Source organism: Bombus pyrosoma, linkage group LG6 (assembly GCF_014825855.1).
Source record: "Bombus pyrosoma isolate SC7728 linkage group LG6, ASM1482585v1, whole genome shotgun sequence".
NCBI classification, from domain to species: Eukaryota; Metazoa; Arthropoda; class Insecta; order Hymenoptera; family Apidae; genus Bombus; species Bombus pyrosoma.
Genome location: NC_057775.1, coordinates 8,697,246 through 8,712,411, shown reverse-complemented (window position 1 = coordinate 8,712,411; position 15,166 = coordinate 8,697,246). Strand labels below are relative to the sequence as shown.

Below are 15,166 nucleotides of genomic sequence, written 5' to 3'. Positions count from 1 at the left end.
GTATATAATTTGTATAGAATTTATATATATATAACTTGTATATGTATATATATAAATTGGATACTTTACGTACAATGATAAAACGTGATGTAAAAGGAAATGGAAAGCGGAAAGTTACATATAAACTCGAAAGAAAAAGGGATTTAGCGTTCATGATTCTGCGTTTTTCTTTATCTTCTTCATTACTCTTTTACAATATATAAAATGTCTTGTGTACAATGTGACGATAAACGTCAAAGGGGGTGTTCCTCGGCTTTTTCTTGCGGCATCGAATATCAACTATAGGATCTACTAAATCTACGATACGTATATTTCTACAAATTTTGACCGATCATTCTCGGTTCATTTTCACATACATCACAGTTGCGCATCTCACTATTATTTTTAAGCTGTATGCACTGTATCATGTTGCATCTCACGAATAAAATTAAAATTAACGAGATAAATTGTAGTAGTTCTGTAAAAGCTGATTCGGAAATGAAATGGAAATTCTTTTCCATTGAATCAATGCAGGGAAAGTACAAATTGTCAAAACAACTCGGCAAGACTGGTCAATCAAGTACGTTAATCTGCATTAACGAGTTAAATAACACGGAGACGTAAGAAAGTTTCAAAGCACGTTATCGCAAAGATTTTGTATTACTTTTTGTACAGCAATTCCAGTTTCCGCTTGCATAAGGAGGAAACACATTGGAGGACAACGATCGATTGCGAGGTATTCTCGGTATCAGGAGATGATTTTAGCATTTCTTTTTTATTTTCTTTCACCTTATGAAAGCAGAGGTTTTTAGCATTTTCGCGTGTTTGCATAAAATCCGAATAAATACTTCCATATAGCGGGACGAAAGGAGAGAGTCTCAAACTCCGAATTATAGTTCGATATACTCTGAAAGATGGGGAGGGGGATCGAAGCTTTTTTTATGCCCATTTATAACATGCCGAAACCTTTTGAATAATTAATCGCTTTCAACAATCGATCTTGCAATTTTTCTATTGTACTGTAATCTGGCAACAACAATACGTTATAACACGTGTGGGCTATCGGCAATCTAAAATATAAAGCGTTACATTAGTTGTGCAATTAGAAGTTATCGTGTAATGTTGCAAAATAGGAATGCAACTTTATTTAAAAATTTCACCTGTCAGAATCTGGACCATGTCTTGCAATCACCATTTTTAATCTTGATAAACCGCCAACTGGAACTCTGTCGCTTCCAGTAGTAAATTGTAGAAGTCTTCGTTGACTTTCTGGTGGTAACGAATGTGCAACACGCCAGAAGTTACGTACTGCTTTGCTATCAACAGTATAACCACCTTCGTATTCCGTAGCGGCTTCCAATTCCGCAAAGTCAAAAACTTTGCTGCCGCAAACAAGCTGTAAATGAGACATTAATTACAAATAATTATTGATACGATAAAACTATCTAAATCCTAAATAAGTTAAATATACTTGTTCAATTTCCTCGGGTCTAAAAAGTAATGCAAGTGGACTTTCATCCGTAACCATTTGGAATCCACGTCTGAATGCTTTAAATTGTCTTTCGACAGATTTATTAAGTAAAAAGTCCGCATAAAGATCTACGAATTCCTTTTTGTTTTCCTGCGTCACAAATATCTCATCACCATTCTGTTTCAGATCATGGAAAGATATTGAACCAAAAACATCTCTATGAAATAGCATACATTATATTGGTTATTGTTTATTAGATATGGATTATTCAATAATTGTTAATCTATTTACAGCTTACTTGTAAGCCACTCTAAAAGTTTGCATAAATGTTTCTGGCATATCATTTCCAGTATAATCTATCAATTCCTTCAATGTTCGATATAACGTAGGACTCCAGTCTTCTAAATCGGCGAAGCATCCTTTCCTACCAAGCAATTTTCGATAAACTACCATAGAGAAACGTACATCTAGTATTACATTATTGTATATTGCTAGGCCAAGAACGACGCCTATTAGCGTGAAATGTGCGTCACTTTCAAACGATGTTGGATTAAACCATGTCATTTGTGTATCTTCCTATAATAATTTGAGATATATATAAGTAATTTTCCCAATTAAAAAATTTTTCTGAGATTTTAATTAATGGAAATCGCTAAATTACTTGAGTCGTGAACATTCCATAATCAGGATTAAAAATTTCTTCTACAATCAATTGAAAGAATTCTTTAGAGACTCCACCCTCGTCAACTCCTTGTTCACCTTCAAATTCAACGACTAATTGCTTCTTAAGATCAGATGGATTTTCCACTGCGACCATTTCCAATTCGACTAACGCATCATCTATTAAACGATCTCTCCTCACCTGTTTTAAACAATTATTAATACGAGTCAGAAGAAAAAATGAAACGTGTACAAACCTTTAGTCTTAAATAGGGATTAGTAGGCTGTCCAACAACAGTCTGTAGAAAACTCATTCGGCGTTCACTGTACATTCTAATACGGTTATCATAATACAAGCCCAGTGTCTTTGTAGCAGGAGTGAGGATAAAAGCATAATTCATAAAACTAAATTTCATGGGTTCTTCACTCTTATAGTATGCAAAATCTTTGTCCATTTCTATCGCATCGCTAAGTGGTTCATTGTAAAAGTCAGTGAAAGGTATAAATGGTTTTCGTGCATCTAGTGCAGTAATTCCTAATTCCTTAGCTAATGGGTCCTGTAAGCGATTATTATTATTATTAAAATGTTAATAATATTTTTGTACGACATATTCATAAAATAATTCGATACTTCATAATAATTTTCATAATTTCACCTGAGGAATTTGCGACAGAGATCTCCCAGATTTGTCGTTACTCGTAGATTCACCATCCTCATCTATATTTAAATCAGGTTCATCTAGTTCACCAGCTAACATACTTGCATAGTATAAAATTTTCATAACTTTCGTGGGAGCAGTAATAGTGTCCGCATCTTGAACGCAATAATCCCGCGTAAAAGATCCACCTATAACCTGTAGAAATGAAAACTCTTATAGATAAAAAATATTTTGCTATCAAAGCTTTTAATGATTTCAATTGTACTAAATAGTTATACCTTCACAGTTATTAATTCTTGCAGAGCTTGTAAAATACTTGGGAGTCGAGATTTACAATGTTTAGCCCATACACGTGCTAGTTTAGCTTGTGCCACAATAGGGAAACAGCTCAGTGCTTTACAAAGCATATGAAGAGCAAGTTCCAAATATTCACTGTTTCCAAGCATAGGAATTTCAAATACAATCAAGAATACGTTTAACAAGCTATCCATATTATCCCATGGCATAATACGAAATACTCTCAAATCTAGTTCAATATTATCTGCCAAAGTGACTAGTGCATTAACTAAAGCGGATTTGAACACTTCTCCTAAATACCAGAAAAAATTTAAGAAACAATGTATTCATAAGCTTTATTTAAGATGTTTATTTTACAAAACACTTTTTTACCTGGTAAGGACCAAAGAGCAGCAAAAGCTCTTCGCACAGCTGGTAAATCAATGCTAGTATCATCATTGTTAGGAACTGTAGATGATGGTTCACTGCTGTCTTCTTCTTTGTCTTCTCCTTGAATAGATCGAATTGCTTCTTTATCCATATCACCAGGTGGCCTTAATAGACTATCTGAAGCTCTATTAAGAAGTGCAGCCAGAGGAGAGTCATTTTTTACAGTTTTTTGGAAACTAAGACTTAATGCTTTTGCACATGAAAATATCTCTCCCAATGTGCGAATTAATAATGAATAAGATCCCTCCGATTTACATCTTTCTATTATATCCAATAGTTTTGCTTCTGTAAGATATGGATCCTGCTTTCCTGTTGACAAAATAATTGAATATTTTTATCAAAACATTTATAAATAATTTACTACTATATGTAATTGTAAAATGCATTATAATATATATTTAGCTATATATAGCATTTTAAATTAGAAATAAATAACAAGAAGTAAAAATCAAATACAATATTTATTAACATATACAAAGCAACTGCACATGAATTTGATAAACAGTTATTGTTAAACTTTTGTAAAATAGTCATATTAAAAATTATTATTAACTTTCAAAAACACGTTTTGTGTATCTTTCTCTTTCAATGCATCTGAGATACAAATTAAGTATTAATAATTTTGTAATAAATCGAGAATAACATCTTTTATGAAAATTCTTCTTGCAGGAAAGTTTTTTTGGAGAATAATTACGTTTACGTTTCTTATTCGTTCTATATGTCGATGATGTTTTTGTTCTTTTATATTTTTTTGGTTTAATAATTGAATTGTTATTATAATTTGGAATATGAATTTTATACCTATCTAATATTCTCTGAAAAATTTCTTCATCTGATATTGATTTATTTGGAATGAAATTACAATTGTAATCTGTTTTGAAAAATTGACATGAATGACTATCTCTATCCATTGATGGGATAGGAAGTAAAACAGGTGATTTTTCTTTTAAAACTGATTGCTCACAAACCTCCATGTTATTCAGTGACTTTCTTTTGAAAGGAATTTGAGCGCTTTTATCTGTTAAAGCTTGAGATGGAGATATTAAATCATTTGTATCAACAGGAATGTCCTTCTTTACTGGGGATGTAAGAATGTCAGTAGCTGAAGGAGCAGGGTTTATGTTGCAATTTGATGCAGTACCTTCATCCGAACATGTCGGATTCACACTTTTAACTGGTAAACTCTTAGCTAAAGATGCTGGTCCAGGTTCTAAAGTTGTCCGAGCTACTTTACTAGGTTGTGTTCCATCGCAAAGTCTTGCTTCTTGAGAAAATAATTGAATAGCTTGTGCAGCAGCTTGATTTGGAGTCAGATTTGTTACCTGTTCAAAATATGAATTATATTAGTAACAAAATACTTCCAATAAAAATAAATGTTAACATAGGTTTTAAGTTATGCACTTTTCCACTTGATGCACAGTTTTGATTATCACAATCAGGATTGCCACATCCATCAGTTAATTGATAAAAATATCGCTCGATCAACTTCTTGGCAACTGCACGCTTCATGTCGCTGCAAGGGCTCTTTGCTTCTCCCCTAATAATGTAATAACAGAAGGTAGGTATTACAATATTTGTACTGTAACAGATATTCTAAAACAAAATTTAAAAACAAATTAGTATTATATAATAAACGTAAGTCAAACAATTCAATATCTTTTATAATATGAAGATATCTTAACATTTTATGATACATAAAGGATAATTCAATCAAGGCTTATTAATGTGTGTGTTTCCGTATTTTGCAATGAATTATAAGAGCTTAAACATAATCATAACCTACAAAGTATATGCATGTGATTTTTTTGCAGGTTATATACATTTAAAGAATTTTGATCTTCTAGTATTTAGCAATAAAATTGCGTAAAGGTTCTCTTCCGTATTAAACATAAAAATAAAAATATTGTTATAAAAGCCCAGACATCAAATCGAGCACAGTAACGACATAAATAAAAGAAGCGAATTTAATTAAATTAGGAGTGTTTTCCGATACTCGTAATTCATTCAATTAAGAACACATGCTTGTGACATGTTACCAATGATTCGCGGTGTTGCCAATTAAAGAATGACAGTTCAGAAAAAGGATCAACTTCTCAATGTCGGGAAGCGAATGGAGTCGTTGCACCAAAACAAAGCACGTTAAAAATAGTCTAGCCTCGTAGATTCGTACGATATTATGTTTCGCGATATATGCAAATAGTGTGTCGTACTCGAAGAACCAGTAATAAAAGATAGGGGTAAACAATGACGAAGAAAGTTCTAGATAAGTGGTATAGAATATCGATATAAACCTGGAAGCGTGATCTTCCCCAGGGTCTTCTTGGCCCCTGTTGCTCATAGACCGTGAATCTTCAAAATTTTGTCTCCCTCTCTGTCGATCGTAATAAGAAATCTCACCACGACCGTTTCTTCCGTTTGTTTCGGAGTATCGTCGAACTACTTATACACTACCACTAAATTTAGTCAGAAACTTTCTTATCGACGGTTTTCACCACAATGTTCGAGTTAATACGTTTTTACAACGTATTACGTATTTGCTGCACACACTTTAGAATAGAATAGAGAAAGAAAGACGAAGTACATAGATAGAAAAGTATTAGAAAGGGAGAGGGAGAGGAAAAGAGAGAGAAAGAGAACGTAGTATGGTTTTATGTTAGAGGTATATTTGTCTGTAACTTGAAACGAATGTTTGATGGAGGTTAAGTGAACACTGCGAACGTGAGTGCACAACCGTTACAATGTCCGTTGATCGTGCGACTCGTCGATCTCGTTGCTACACGAATTTTTCAAGTCAATGTTACAACACCGAGAGGGAGGAAAAAAAAATTATTTTACGATTCCTTCTTGACTGCTGTCTACTGTTCTACACGGCCACGATCAGCTGCGATTATCGAGATTCTCGATTAATCGAGCACAGCGATGTTTCTCGATTTATCGATAACTCGACTAAATGTGACCTAGATCATGCGTTAAGATCGTTTTAATGCTTTTGATATTAATTTTTAGTGAGTATTAATATTGATTTCTGCAATAATGTATTGATGATATCAATAAAATATATTTAATAGAATTTATACATACATTAATATTAATAATCGATCGTGGCCGTACTAATATACATATATACATATGCGTAAAAGCAGGAAATACATACATATGTACATGTTAATGTTTCTTTCGTATAGAAATGGTCACGCATATTTTTGTCTTATACTTTTTAATTACCTAGTGTAACGTTTCATTTCTTATTTTTATTATAACTTAATTTACCTATAAATTCTATACTTAATATTCGCTTTTCAGTATTGTCTCAATAATCCTTTGTTATTGTTATCTATAAATTACAAAACTCCGTCTTGAGTATTGTAAAAGAACACAAGAGTCGATTAAAGAGTAGGTGATGAATTTGAAAGTCTGATATTTTACGCAACAAAATTTAAATTGCGTTTATATATTAATACCAAAACAGTGGAATCTTTTATTTAACTTCGGTTCAGCTCCACCTAGTACATATCGTACATATAGTATATGTATACACACATATTCAGCAGTTTCATGTTTTGTCGATAAAGTTTCCTCATTTAAAATTCCTCTTTATATCGAATAAAAGATACGAGACAATCTAATCCATGAATTCGTCAGAGAAAACTTGTTAAGAATATTTCATTCCTTTCTTCCGATGCTGAATTCCATTTACCTTTTTCTTAAAAAGATAATAGAATTTTTAATGAACTAAATTATACATACCGTCAGCGAGATTTCTCACAGAGAAATAAAGGAGGACGTTCTTTTTATATTTAAGAACATTATGTCATAAAGTATAATGGAAAAATTTGGAAATTGAATGGAAGATTTTCTCCGTCGTCTTCATTTGCCTTTGGTAATCGGGTATAATGAACATTCTTATTATATATTTAGATATCAAAAGGAATGAGAATGGATATAGCTTCTTTCCAAAGTGAGTACTGAAACATAATAATCTATGCATTAATTTAGATTACTCTAAATTTAATTGATTGGTAACGTTGATTATGTTAACTAGTGAATCCAACCTACGATATTTTATTCCAAAAAATATATAAATGTATATATTTATATAATATTATTACACTTAGTTTTAGCTGCTTTTTCATTACGAAAAAGTTTAGCAATATTTATTAATAAATAAAAAAAAAATGCATTAAGGATACTTACAAAACTTCGAGTTATTTAAAAGCACGAAGTATGGAATAAAAATGTGGTAGAAGATTCTACATATTTAACGGTGAAGTTTCTCAAAGAGAATATCGATTTCATGCTAAATCTAGCATGCATTATCACGGACGGCGCCGAGTATAATTCCTTGGCCGATTTCGTGACAATGAGTAAACGAGGAGCAAACCTGGGTTGGAGAAGTTGGAAGTCAGCGGAGTCTTTCGACAATTTTCAGCGGGTTAGGGGCGAATATAAAAGGGAAATTGAGCTTTCGGGACGAAACGAGGGTCTAAGGCGAACAGGAAACCATTAGTTCACAGGAAAAAGGGTGAAATTATTGATGCCAAATGGTGCCACTTGGCCAGACATGCGAATAATGCCGCTTCTCCGGTCACGCCTTTATACATATACGCAAACTGCGTTTCGTTCCAACCAGGGACCATAATTGTTACAACCAAAATTAAGAAAGGTATAGTATAACAATTCATATCTTATGATTTTAAGTAATTCTGATCAGAAATAACCATTACAAATGATTTCTTCATTTTTTGTTTCATGTATATATGTAAATATTGTGATATGTAGCGATTAGTAATTAGCGTGGAAAATGTGCATGATTCATCCAAGACAGCATTCATTTTCACATTTAGTAGCATCTTAAGAATACTTAAATGCGTATATGACTTTTCTGTGGATACTCGCGAGCGAGACGATCGCGATGCACGTATAAAATTTGTATAAACATTATTTATGTGCTATTATTTATTAATTATTTATGGCGGCAAAGGATTGGAGGAAACATTAATCCCGTTTACTTGGAAATTCCATGAAACGGTTTCCGTTATGCTGTTATGGATTTTATCGACTAGGCAGGTATAGTGTTTAATGTAGGATTTTTCTTACAGAACGTCGTGCAAAATGGTTTACGTCTTCAAATGTCATAACCTTCTTCTCTACGACTTGTACGAGGTAAGCTGCTGCCCACGTATCGTTAGATTTGAGGATCCCTGTGCACCCCGTTGCTTAGGTTGACCTAATTTCGTTCGTGTAAGGAGGTTTGCTCGTATACAGGGATCTTTCGACCGATTTTTAATTGTCAATAACTAAGATACAAAGCCGAAAATGCAATTTTTTTATTCTTCATTTTCATCTTATTTCGACATTAAGAATCACCTCTTAAACTTTCTAACACCTACATTCGAACACCCTGTTTATTTATTGTATTCATTACAGCTTTTGTATCCTAATTAATTAGGTCTTAGGAATATTAAATCTCGTATTATAACTAGAACAGTTTGATACTACAAAAATGAAATATAAAATATGTATGCCAATACTTTTTGGACTGACTGTACTGCTAATGGTATAAATTTCTTTTTACACCATCTTTTTACACTTTGATAGTAAAAGATTTCTTTGTACTACTTTTAACCGTCGTCAATTCCTGTTAACATTACTGATAATAAATAGTACCTAGAAGAAACACACTAAAATTGGATTCCTACGGTCGAAGTGCAATTATAATGATCATATTAATTACTAGTAGTGTTAATAAAAATTGACAATGATGGAAAGTAATAAGAAAAAGTTTTCGCCCGTGATACTGATTACTGACTTACTGACAAACTAGGAAATATTGACAACTATCAAATATTTTTACCACTGATAATGGTTGTTGGTATCCCATAATATGATGATCAGTACAAACAAAGAAATGTTAATCATTCGTAATAATTATTCATGTAACCAGATCACTCAAAAATTGATATTTTTGATTCATTCAATTTTTTGCTTTCGATTGAAATAATAATTACGTTCGTCTCGATAATTTTCTTGTAAAAACGAAAGAAAAAATATGTTATTTTTTACCTCTGGCTTAAATACGTTTCTCGCCACTTTCTCGTTAATTGCAACGTTAAATGCACGCGTCGTGCGAGCATTACGTTTCGCGGCTCCGTTAACTTTGTGGGAAAGGAAACGCGGCCGGAAAGTACAGGGAAAAGGGAGAAACGGAAGTTTTGGTTAACGATCGCGTGGTTGCAATTATTTTTGCGTTTGAATCTTTCCCAAGTCTTGAAAACAGGAAAAAAGCAACATTTTTATAAAAAGTAATTTCTAGATCAAAGTTTGGTTCCGCCACGTGTATGCGGTTAAAACAGAGGTAAATTATACTTGTTGAAAAATGATTTCTAGCAATTATTTAGTTTGTGTCTATTTTTCCCTTTTTGTTCGATTACGTTTTAGATGACATTATGTGGACGTGAATATTTTGTGTACGATATGAATATTTTGTTATTCAGAAGTGCTCGCATATAACTTTTGCTACTCAGGTTCAGGATGTGAAAAATTCTCTTAGTTTCTTACTACATGCGTATGAATTAAAAATATTATAAACGTAGAAGAATATGAACATAAAAAGATAAGGAAATAGAATGTGATTATTATGCTCTATTTTATATACAAATGATGGATAATTAATTTAGCACAGAATCGATGTGTTGTGATACATAAATGTAAGAAATCAGATTAAATAAATTTAGAATGGGCATCTATATTTAGAATATTTTATTCGTTTAAAAATCTCTAGAAAGGCGGAAAAAGAATTTCTGATATATTTTCAAACTTTTATTTCTATACTCAAGTAATGTTTTATATTTTACACTTTATCACAATTGAAATTGACAATTGATAAATAGTTAAACACACTCGAAATTATTTCTACACTCTTTTAAATACGTTCATCTTTGCAGATTTAGAAATTTCCTCAATAACTTGAATAATAGATAATGTGTGCTATCGACGAATTATCAAGTTTTTAAGTTGACAGTGTAATTTAAAGTTCTCGAGATCGCTCTCGTAGCAGATAGCTCGGACCATTTAGCCGGATGATCGAGAGTCGCTGATTAGACAGAAATCGGTGCTCGTGTGAGTAAGGTGTCATCAATAATTTGGTGCCGAGCCAACTACTCCAGATTTTTCGATGATACACATCTATATCTATCCTCGAAATATGTCAAAGGTTTATAACAGTATATTTTCTTCGAAGACGATGCAAAGGGAACATTACTCGATTTCATACGCCCTCGAAATCTTTTAATAGCTACCAAAAAATCGATGTTCGATTTTTCTTTTGGCAACGAAAGTTTCCTCATCGAAAAGTTACCACAAGTTCAATTATAATTTATCGTCTTGATACGCAGTAAGGAGCAAAACTGAGCCAATAGTAACAGCTTTTCTGTAAATTATTATCTATTGTCGTAAACAATAAAGAATATGGAAAATAAACATAACACATACGATTTTCGTGGTTAGAGAAAATGTAAAAACTCATTTTTACACCACGTTATCAAAAGACCAATATTTACAGTATTAGTATTTTGTCTACAACTCTTTTGCTTATAAAATAGCATTAATACGTCTTGCAATAATCTCTACAAGAATTTGATAATAATCCGAAGGTATTTGTTCCCATTGTTCCTGAATTCTATTATGCAATTCCATAATTGATGATGGCGATGAATCATGCGAATCACGCATTCGTCTTTTTAATAATCCTCATAGATTCTCTATGGAGTTGAGGTCTGGGCTTTGTACAGGCCAATGCAAAACCAACAATTTTTTAGTTTTCAACCAATTCTGTACGTTTCTAGCTGTGTATTGTGACTCCCGGTCTGATTGAAATATTATATTTTCTTCCACCAATGGCATATTTTCAATAATATCTGGGAGATGGTGTTGCAAGTTATCTTTTTATCTTGCAACATGTAATAACGCAAAGTATATAATGTTGAGCCCATCTCAATTAAATCATATCGTAAGGGATTAGTTAAATTAATTTAACAAGTAAACTGATGTATTCGTCTCTTACAAAACCTTGCGGATTTACCACAATTCTTTTATTTCTTCGAATTTATTAGTTTATACCCTTCTTCAAAGGTTTTATATTAGAATATTTCTTTTTAGTTAACAAATGATACAAAAGTAGAGAAATGAAGAAAAAAAAGACTTAACATGTTTCCCTATCGTCTTTAAACACTATAGTATCGTGGATCATCGATTTTGATCCCTTTAATTAGTTCTGTTATTTTCAGAGATATGAAAAGACTTTATTTATAAAAATTCTATTGTATCGAGGGATAATTTTTTCGTGGGTGTAGGAAACTTTAAGATCACCTTCGTAATTTTTTTTAAATAACACGTATCCCTAGTAGAATAACCTCTAGATAATAAATAAATTCAGCACATATTTTTACAAAATCTTTTTCTGAAAATGCTGATATAAAAATACAAACTAACATCGGATTCACATCGAGACCGATTCGTATTTTTAACATAAATTAGTTTCAACACTGAGATCAACGCTGTCTACTTTTAATACCGAGATATATTGCATATAGTCAGTCAACGTTAAAGCAATATGACGAAAATAAACGAGTATGTGTGAGCGAGAGCTGTACGTTTTTAATATAATAATTGTAAACACAAAAATTTTGGTATCGGCCATTTTGACTGGTTTAGCAGTTCCAATGATAAATATGATAAGAATGTGCGGTAAGCGATTACAATTTATGGACTTTCGTTACGATCTTGCAATTTCCGGCTCATCGAATGCTGGAAATGCACGCCAGATAGTGGCCATTCGAGAGTTGTGCAGGATAATAGACCAGTGGAGAGCAGATACGCTCTGCTGGAGTCGCGAGAGGAAATCATTAAACTCTCGCGAAGGTCTATTCAATCTTCGAAGTAAAGACGCACTGGCACAGAAGAAAATATGCGATCTATCGATCTGACGGCTCGAATTTAATCAAACCAAGAGAAAAGCGTCCACAGTCGACCCCCTTTTTCTCTTTTTTCTTTTCTTTTCTTTCTTTTTTTCTTTTTTTTTTCGAAGCCAACACAGCCTCGCGAGACAATCGTTGTCGTTATCGCAGACGAAAGCAAAAACTCTTTCAAAAAAGCAGGAACAGAATGAAGTAAACAGGCTTTTTTTCACAGTCGAAAAGCTGGAACTGGGGTGGCGAACACGATAGAGATTCTGCGAATGGGAAGCAGAAAAGTACACGGATTTACAGAGACCAGGGGTCGCTTGATAGGGGATGAAGCTTCCGCTTGGATGCGGCCGAGTTTCGATCAAGGCCAACTTTGCCATTCGTTTGTTACCCTTCACCCCTTCTACGTCTATCTATCTTCCCATCCCTGCGTATTTCTTTCCATCTACCTCTCTTTGTCGCTCTATTTTTATTCTCATCTTTTATTCGCCCCTTTTTGTGATACTTCACGCTTTTTTTCATCGCTCTCGCTGTTATCGCCACCTCCGTTTGGTCCGATTGTTTCTCCTTTTTCTCCTTTCCTGTTTCCCTACGAAATTGTATCGTACATCCTGCTTGGTCCATTGAATATTCGTAGAGAACATGTTCCATCATAGAGAATATGTTTGAGCGATCGAAATAAATAAGCAACTGGTTTATTGTCTGCAGTGACTATAAAAAGTATATGCACGTCCCATTATCTTCTAATGAAGTAGCTTTTTTTATCAGTTTCTATATCTCGTTTTCATATTGAATTTTTCTTGTCGTGTAAGAATATTAGTAAATCATTTAATTCATTAGTACGTAAACCCTATAATAAAAACAGTGCATGCATACAATACCTCTTCAGCTACTGTATGTTACTTTAGTCAAGTATCCGATTGTATCGATGTATAAATATCTCGTTTTCCAGTGAATGCTTTCAGTCAATCACAAACCGATCAAAAACTGTTCAATACGATTAAACATTGTTCAGAATACACTACAGTATGCGCAAGATTTTTCAAAGTTCCGAGATAAAAATTATTATTACAAAATGTTTGAAAGTTATTTGATCAAGTAGGCAAGTTTTCATAATATTACAGGTCGCAGAGTTGAGAATTTAAGGTCCTAGACTTGGACGGGTTTGAGATCTGGAATCTTAAATTTGGAGCCAACGGTTGGTGATTAGGGTCTAAAAGCTCGAACTTCGTTGGAAGTTTACGGCTTGAGTTTTAGAGTCTGAATTATTAGGAATTGGATTTGCAAGCTTGTGACTTTAGATCCGCGGTACAGAGTACTGAAAAAAATTGCACATATTTTCTGTCCTCATCCTTTATCTTTCCTTTGTTTCCTTTTGTTTACGTAATTTAATACTAGGAAAAGCTTCCTTTGTTGAGATTTCCCGTTGAGAAATGCGGAGATAATATATTACGCAGTAATATAGAAGTGCGACTACTGTGTTGATATTTTCTCTTTGCACAACATCATTGTGCGGCGAACGTAATAGAAGATGCAGGAAAAGAAAAAGTCGGCTTGGAGGGACCTTTATTCTTCTGATCAACAACGAAGAATATTTTTTGCAAAATAATTTAACATCTGATACAAAACAATGCATAGATATATATACTTAGAATGTTTCGATTTCTATATCGTTCTGTTATCGGCATAGCTCTGTTATTAAAAATACGTACGTCACCTAATTATTTATTTAGGAAAATGTTTTTGAAATTTAAACGCCTAAGAAGTGGGATGACAAAAAGGAAGAGAATAGAGGCAGCAAGCCATTCGTATCTATCTTTGTTCCTGTAGATTCCAGAGCTCCAGCAGAAATGAGCCTCTTTTTTCCTTCCTTTGAACGCTTTGTGATACGTGCAGTGCACGTGTTAATTCATTTACAGATTTCACCTGTGTATAGAATAATTACAATGTTACAAATCACGCCCAACAGTTTGCCGATAAATTTCATTTGCGACTCGATAATTCAGTTTAACGTTGGTCCTATTAACGAATCTCGGCTTGGTCACTACTGGATCGATCGCACGTATGTATTTGCGTGCTAGATAAACACATGGTAGCATCGTGGCCTCCAGACGCGTAAACACGATTCACCTTTCATGGTTGATCAACTTGATTACCTCCGTTTCGCTGGGAGGTCAGAGATAAATTATGGACCGCGTTTAATTAACAAGTACGATGCATTAATTATCGTTACAAATCATCGAGGACAACACTCGTGAAGAAGACGAGACTTCCTTGCAAGTTGCTGGATTAATAATTTTGACTTAACTTAAAATAAAACGCGAAAGACGAGAATGATGGAAAATCAGAGCCATAGGTCCAATGTTAAATAGATTTAATATTCCTTTATATTCCTATGGATTCTTAATAATTTTTCTGTGAAACAGAGATATAGATTTTGGTAGCAGAAAATTTAATTAGTTAAATTTTAATAGTCTTTCATTCTTCCGAAATTTAATATACGGTTTGAATGTACCTGAGAATAAAATTCGTTGAAATCAGATCGATGCGATTGATAAAATTTAATTAACAACAAAAGACGTCTTTTTAAATATGCTCCAGGTATCTACCTAATTGAATCAGGTATATACCTAATTCAATTCTGTTCCAACATTCAAATCTCTAAGATGAAATAAATTTCAATGGTTATCATTAAATATTGAAAGTGT

At 33.1% G+C, this 15,166-nt stretch overlaps 2 protein-coding genes across 4 annotated transcripts in view; one reads left to right on the top strand and one right to left on the bottom strand.

The window, feature by feature from the left end:
- Window positions 1-142: 142 nt before the first annotated feature.
- On the bottom strand, window positions 143-6,358 carry LOC122568187 (ubiquitin-protein ligase E3A). Of its 2 annotated transcripts, none has more exons than XM_043727623.1 (12): window positions 5,787-6,358; window positions 4,897-5,088; window positions 4,637-4,817; window positions 3,439-3,804; window positions 3,048-3,358; window positions 2,767-2,964; window positions 2,368-2,667; window positions 2,112-2,312; window positions 1,749-2,026; window positions 1,451-1,667; window positions 1,140-1,375; window positions 143-1,049 (listed from the first exon to the last, which is right to left on the bottom strand). In XM_043727623.1, the coding sequence occupies exons 2-12, from the start codon at window positions 5,002-5,004 to the stop codon at window positions 929-931; spliced, it is 2,517 nt and encodes an 838-aa protein (XP_043583558.1). In that variant the 5' UTR covers window positions 5,005-5,088; window positions 5,787-6,358; the 3' UTR covers window positions 143-928. The 2 variants fall into 2 exon arrangements, with proteins under 2 accessions (XP_043583558.1, XP_043583557.1); XM_043727622.1 differs by having other exon boundaries at window positions 4,897-5,032.
- Window positions 6,359-6,436: 78 nt separating this feature from the next.
- Window positions 6,437-15,166, top strand: part of LOC122568188 (sodium- and chloride-dependent glycine transporter 1-like) — a 41,579-nt gene continuing 32,849 nt past the window's right edge. The window contains exons 1-4 of one of the 2 annotated variants that reach the window (XM_043727625.1): window positions 6,437-6,500; window positions 7,414-7,453; window positions 7,803-8,158; window positions 8,595-8,658. The gene's annotated coding sequence lies outside the window, so the exon portion shown is untranslated. The remainder of the gene's footprint in view (window positions 6,501-7,413; window positions 7,454-7,802; window positions 8,159-8,594; window positions 8,659-15,166) is intronic. The other variant, XM_043727626.1, reaches the window with a different exon arrangement.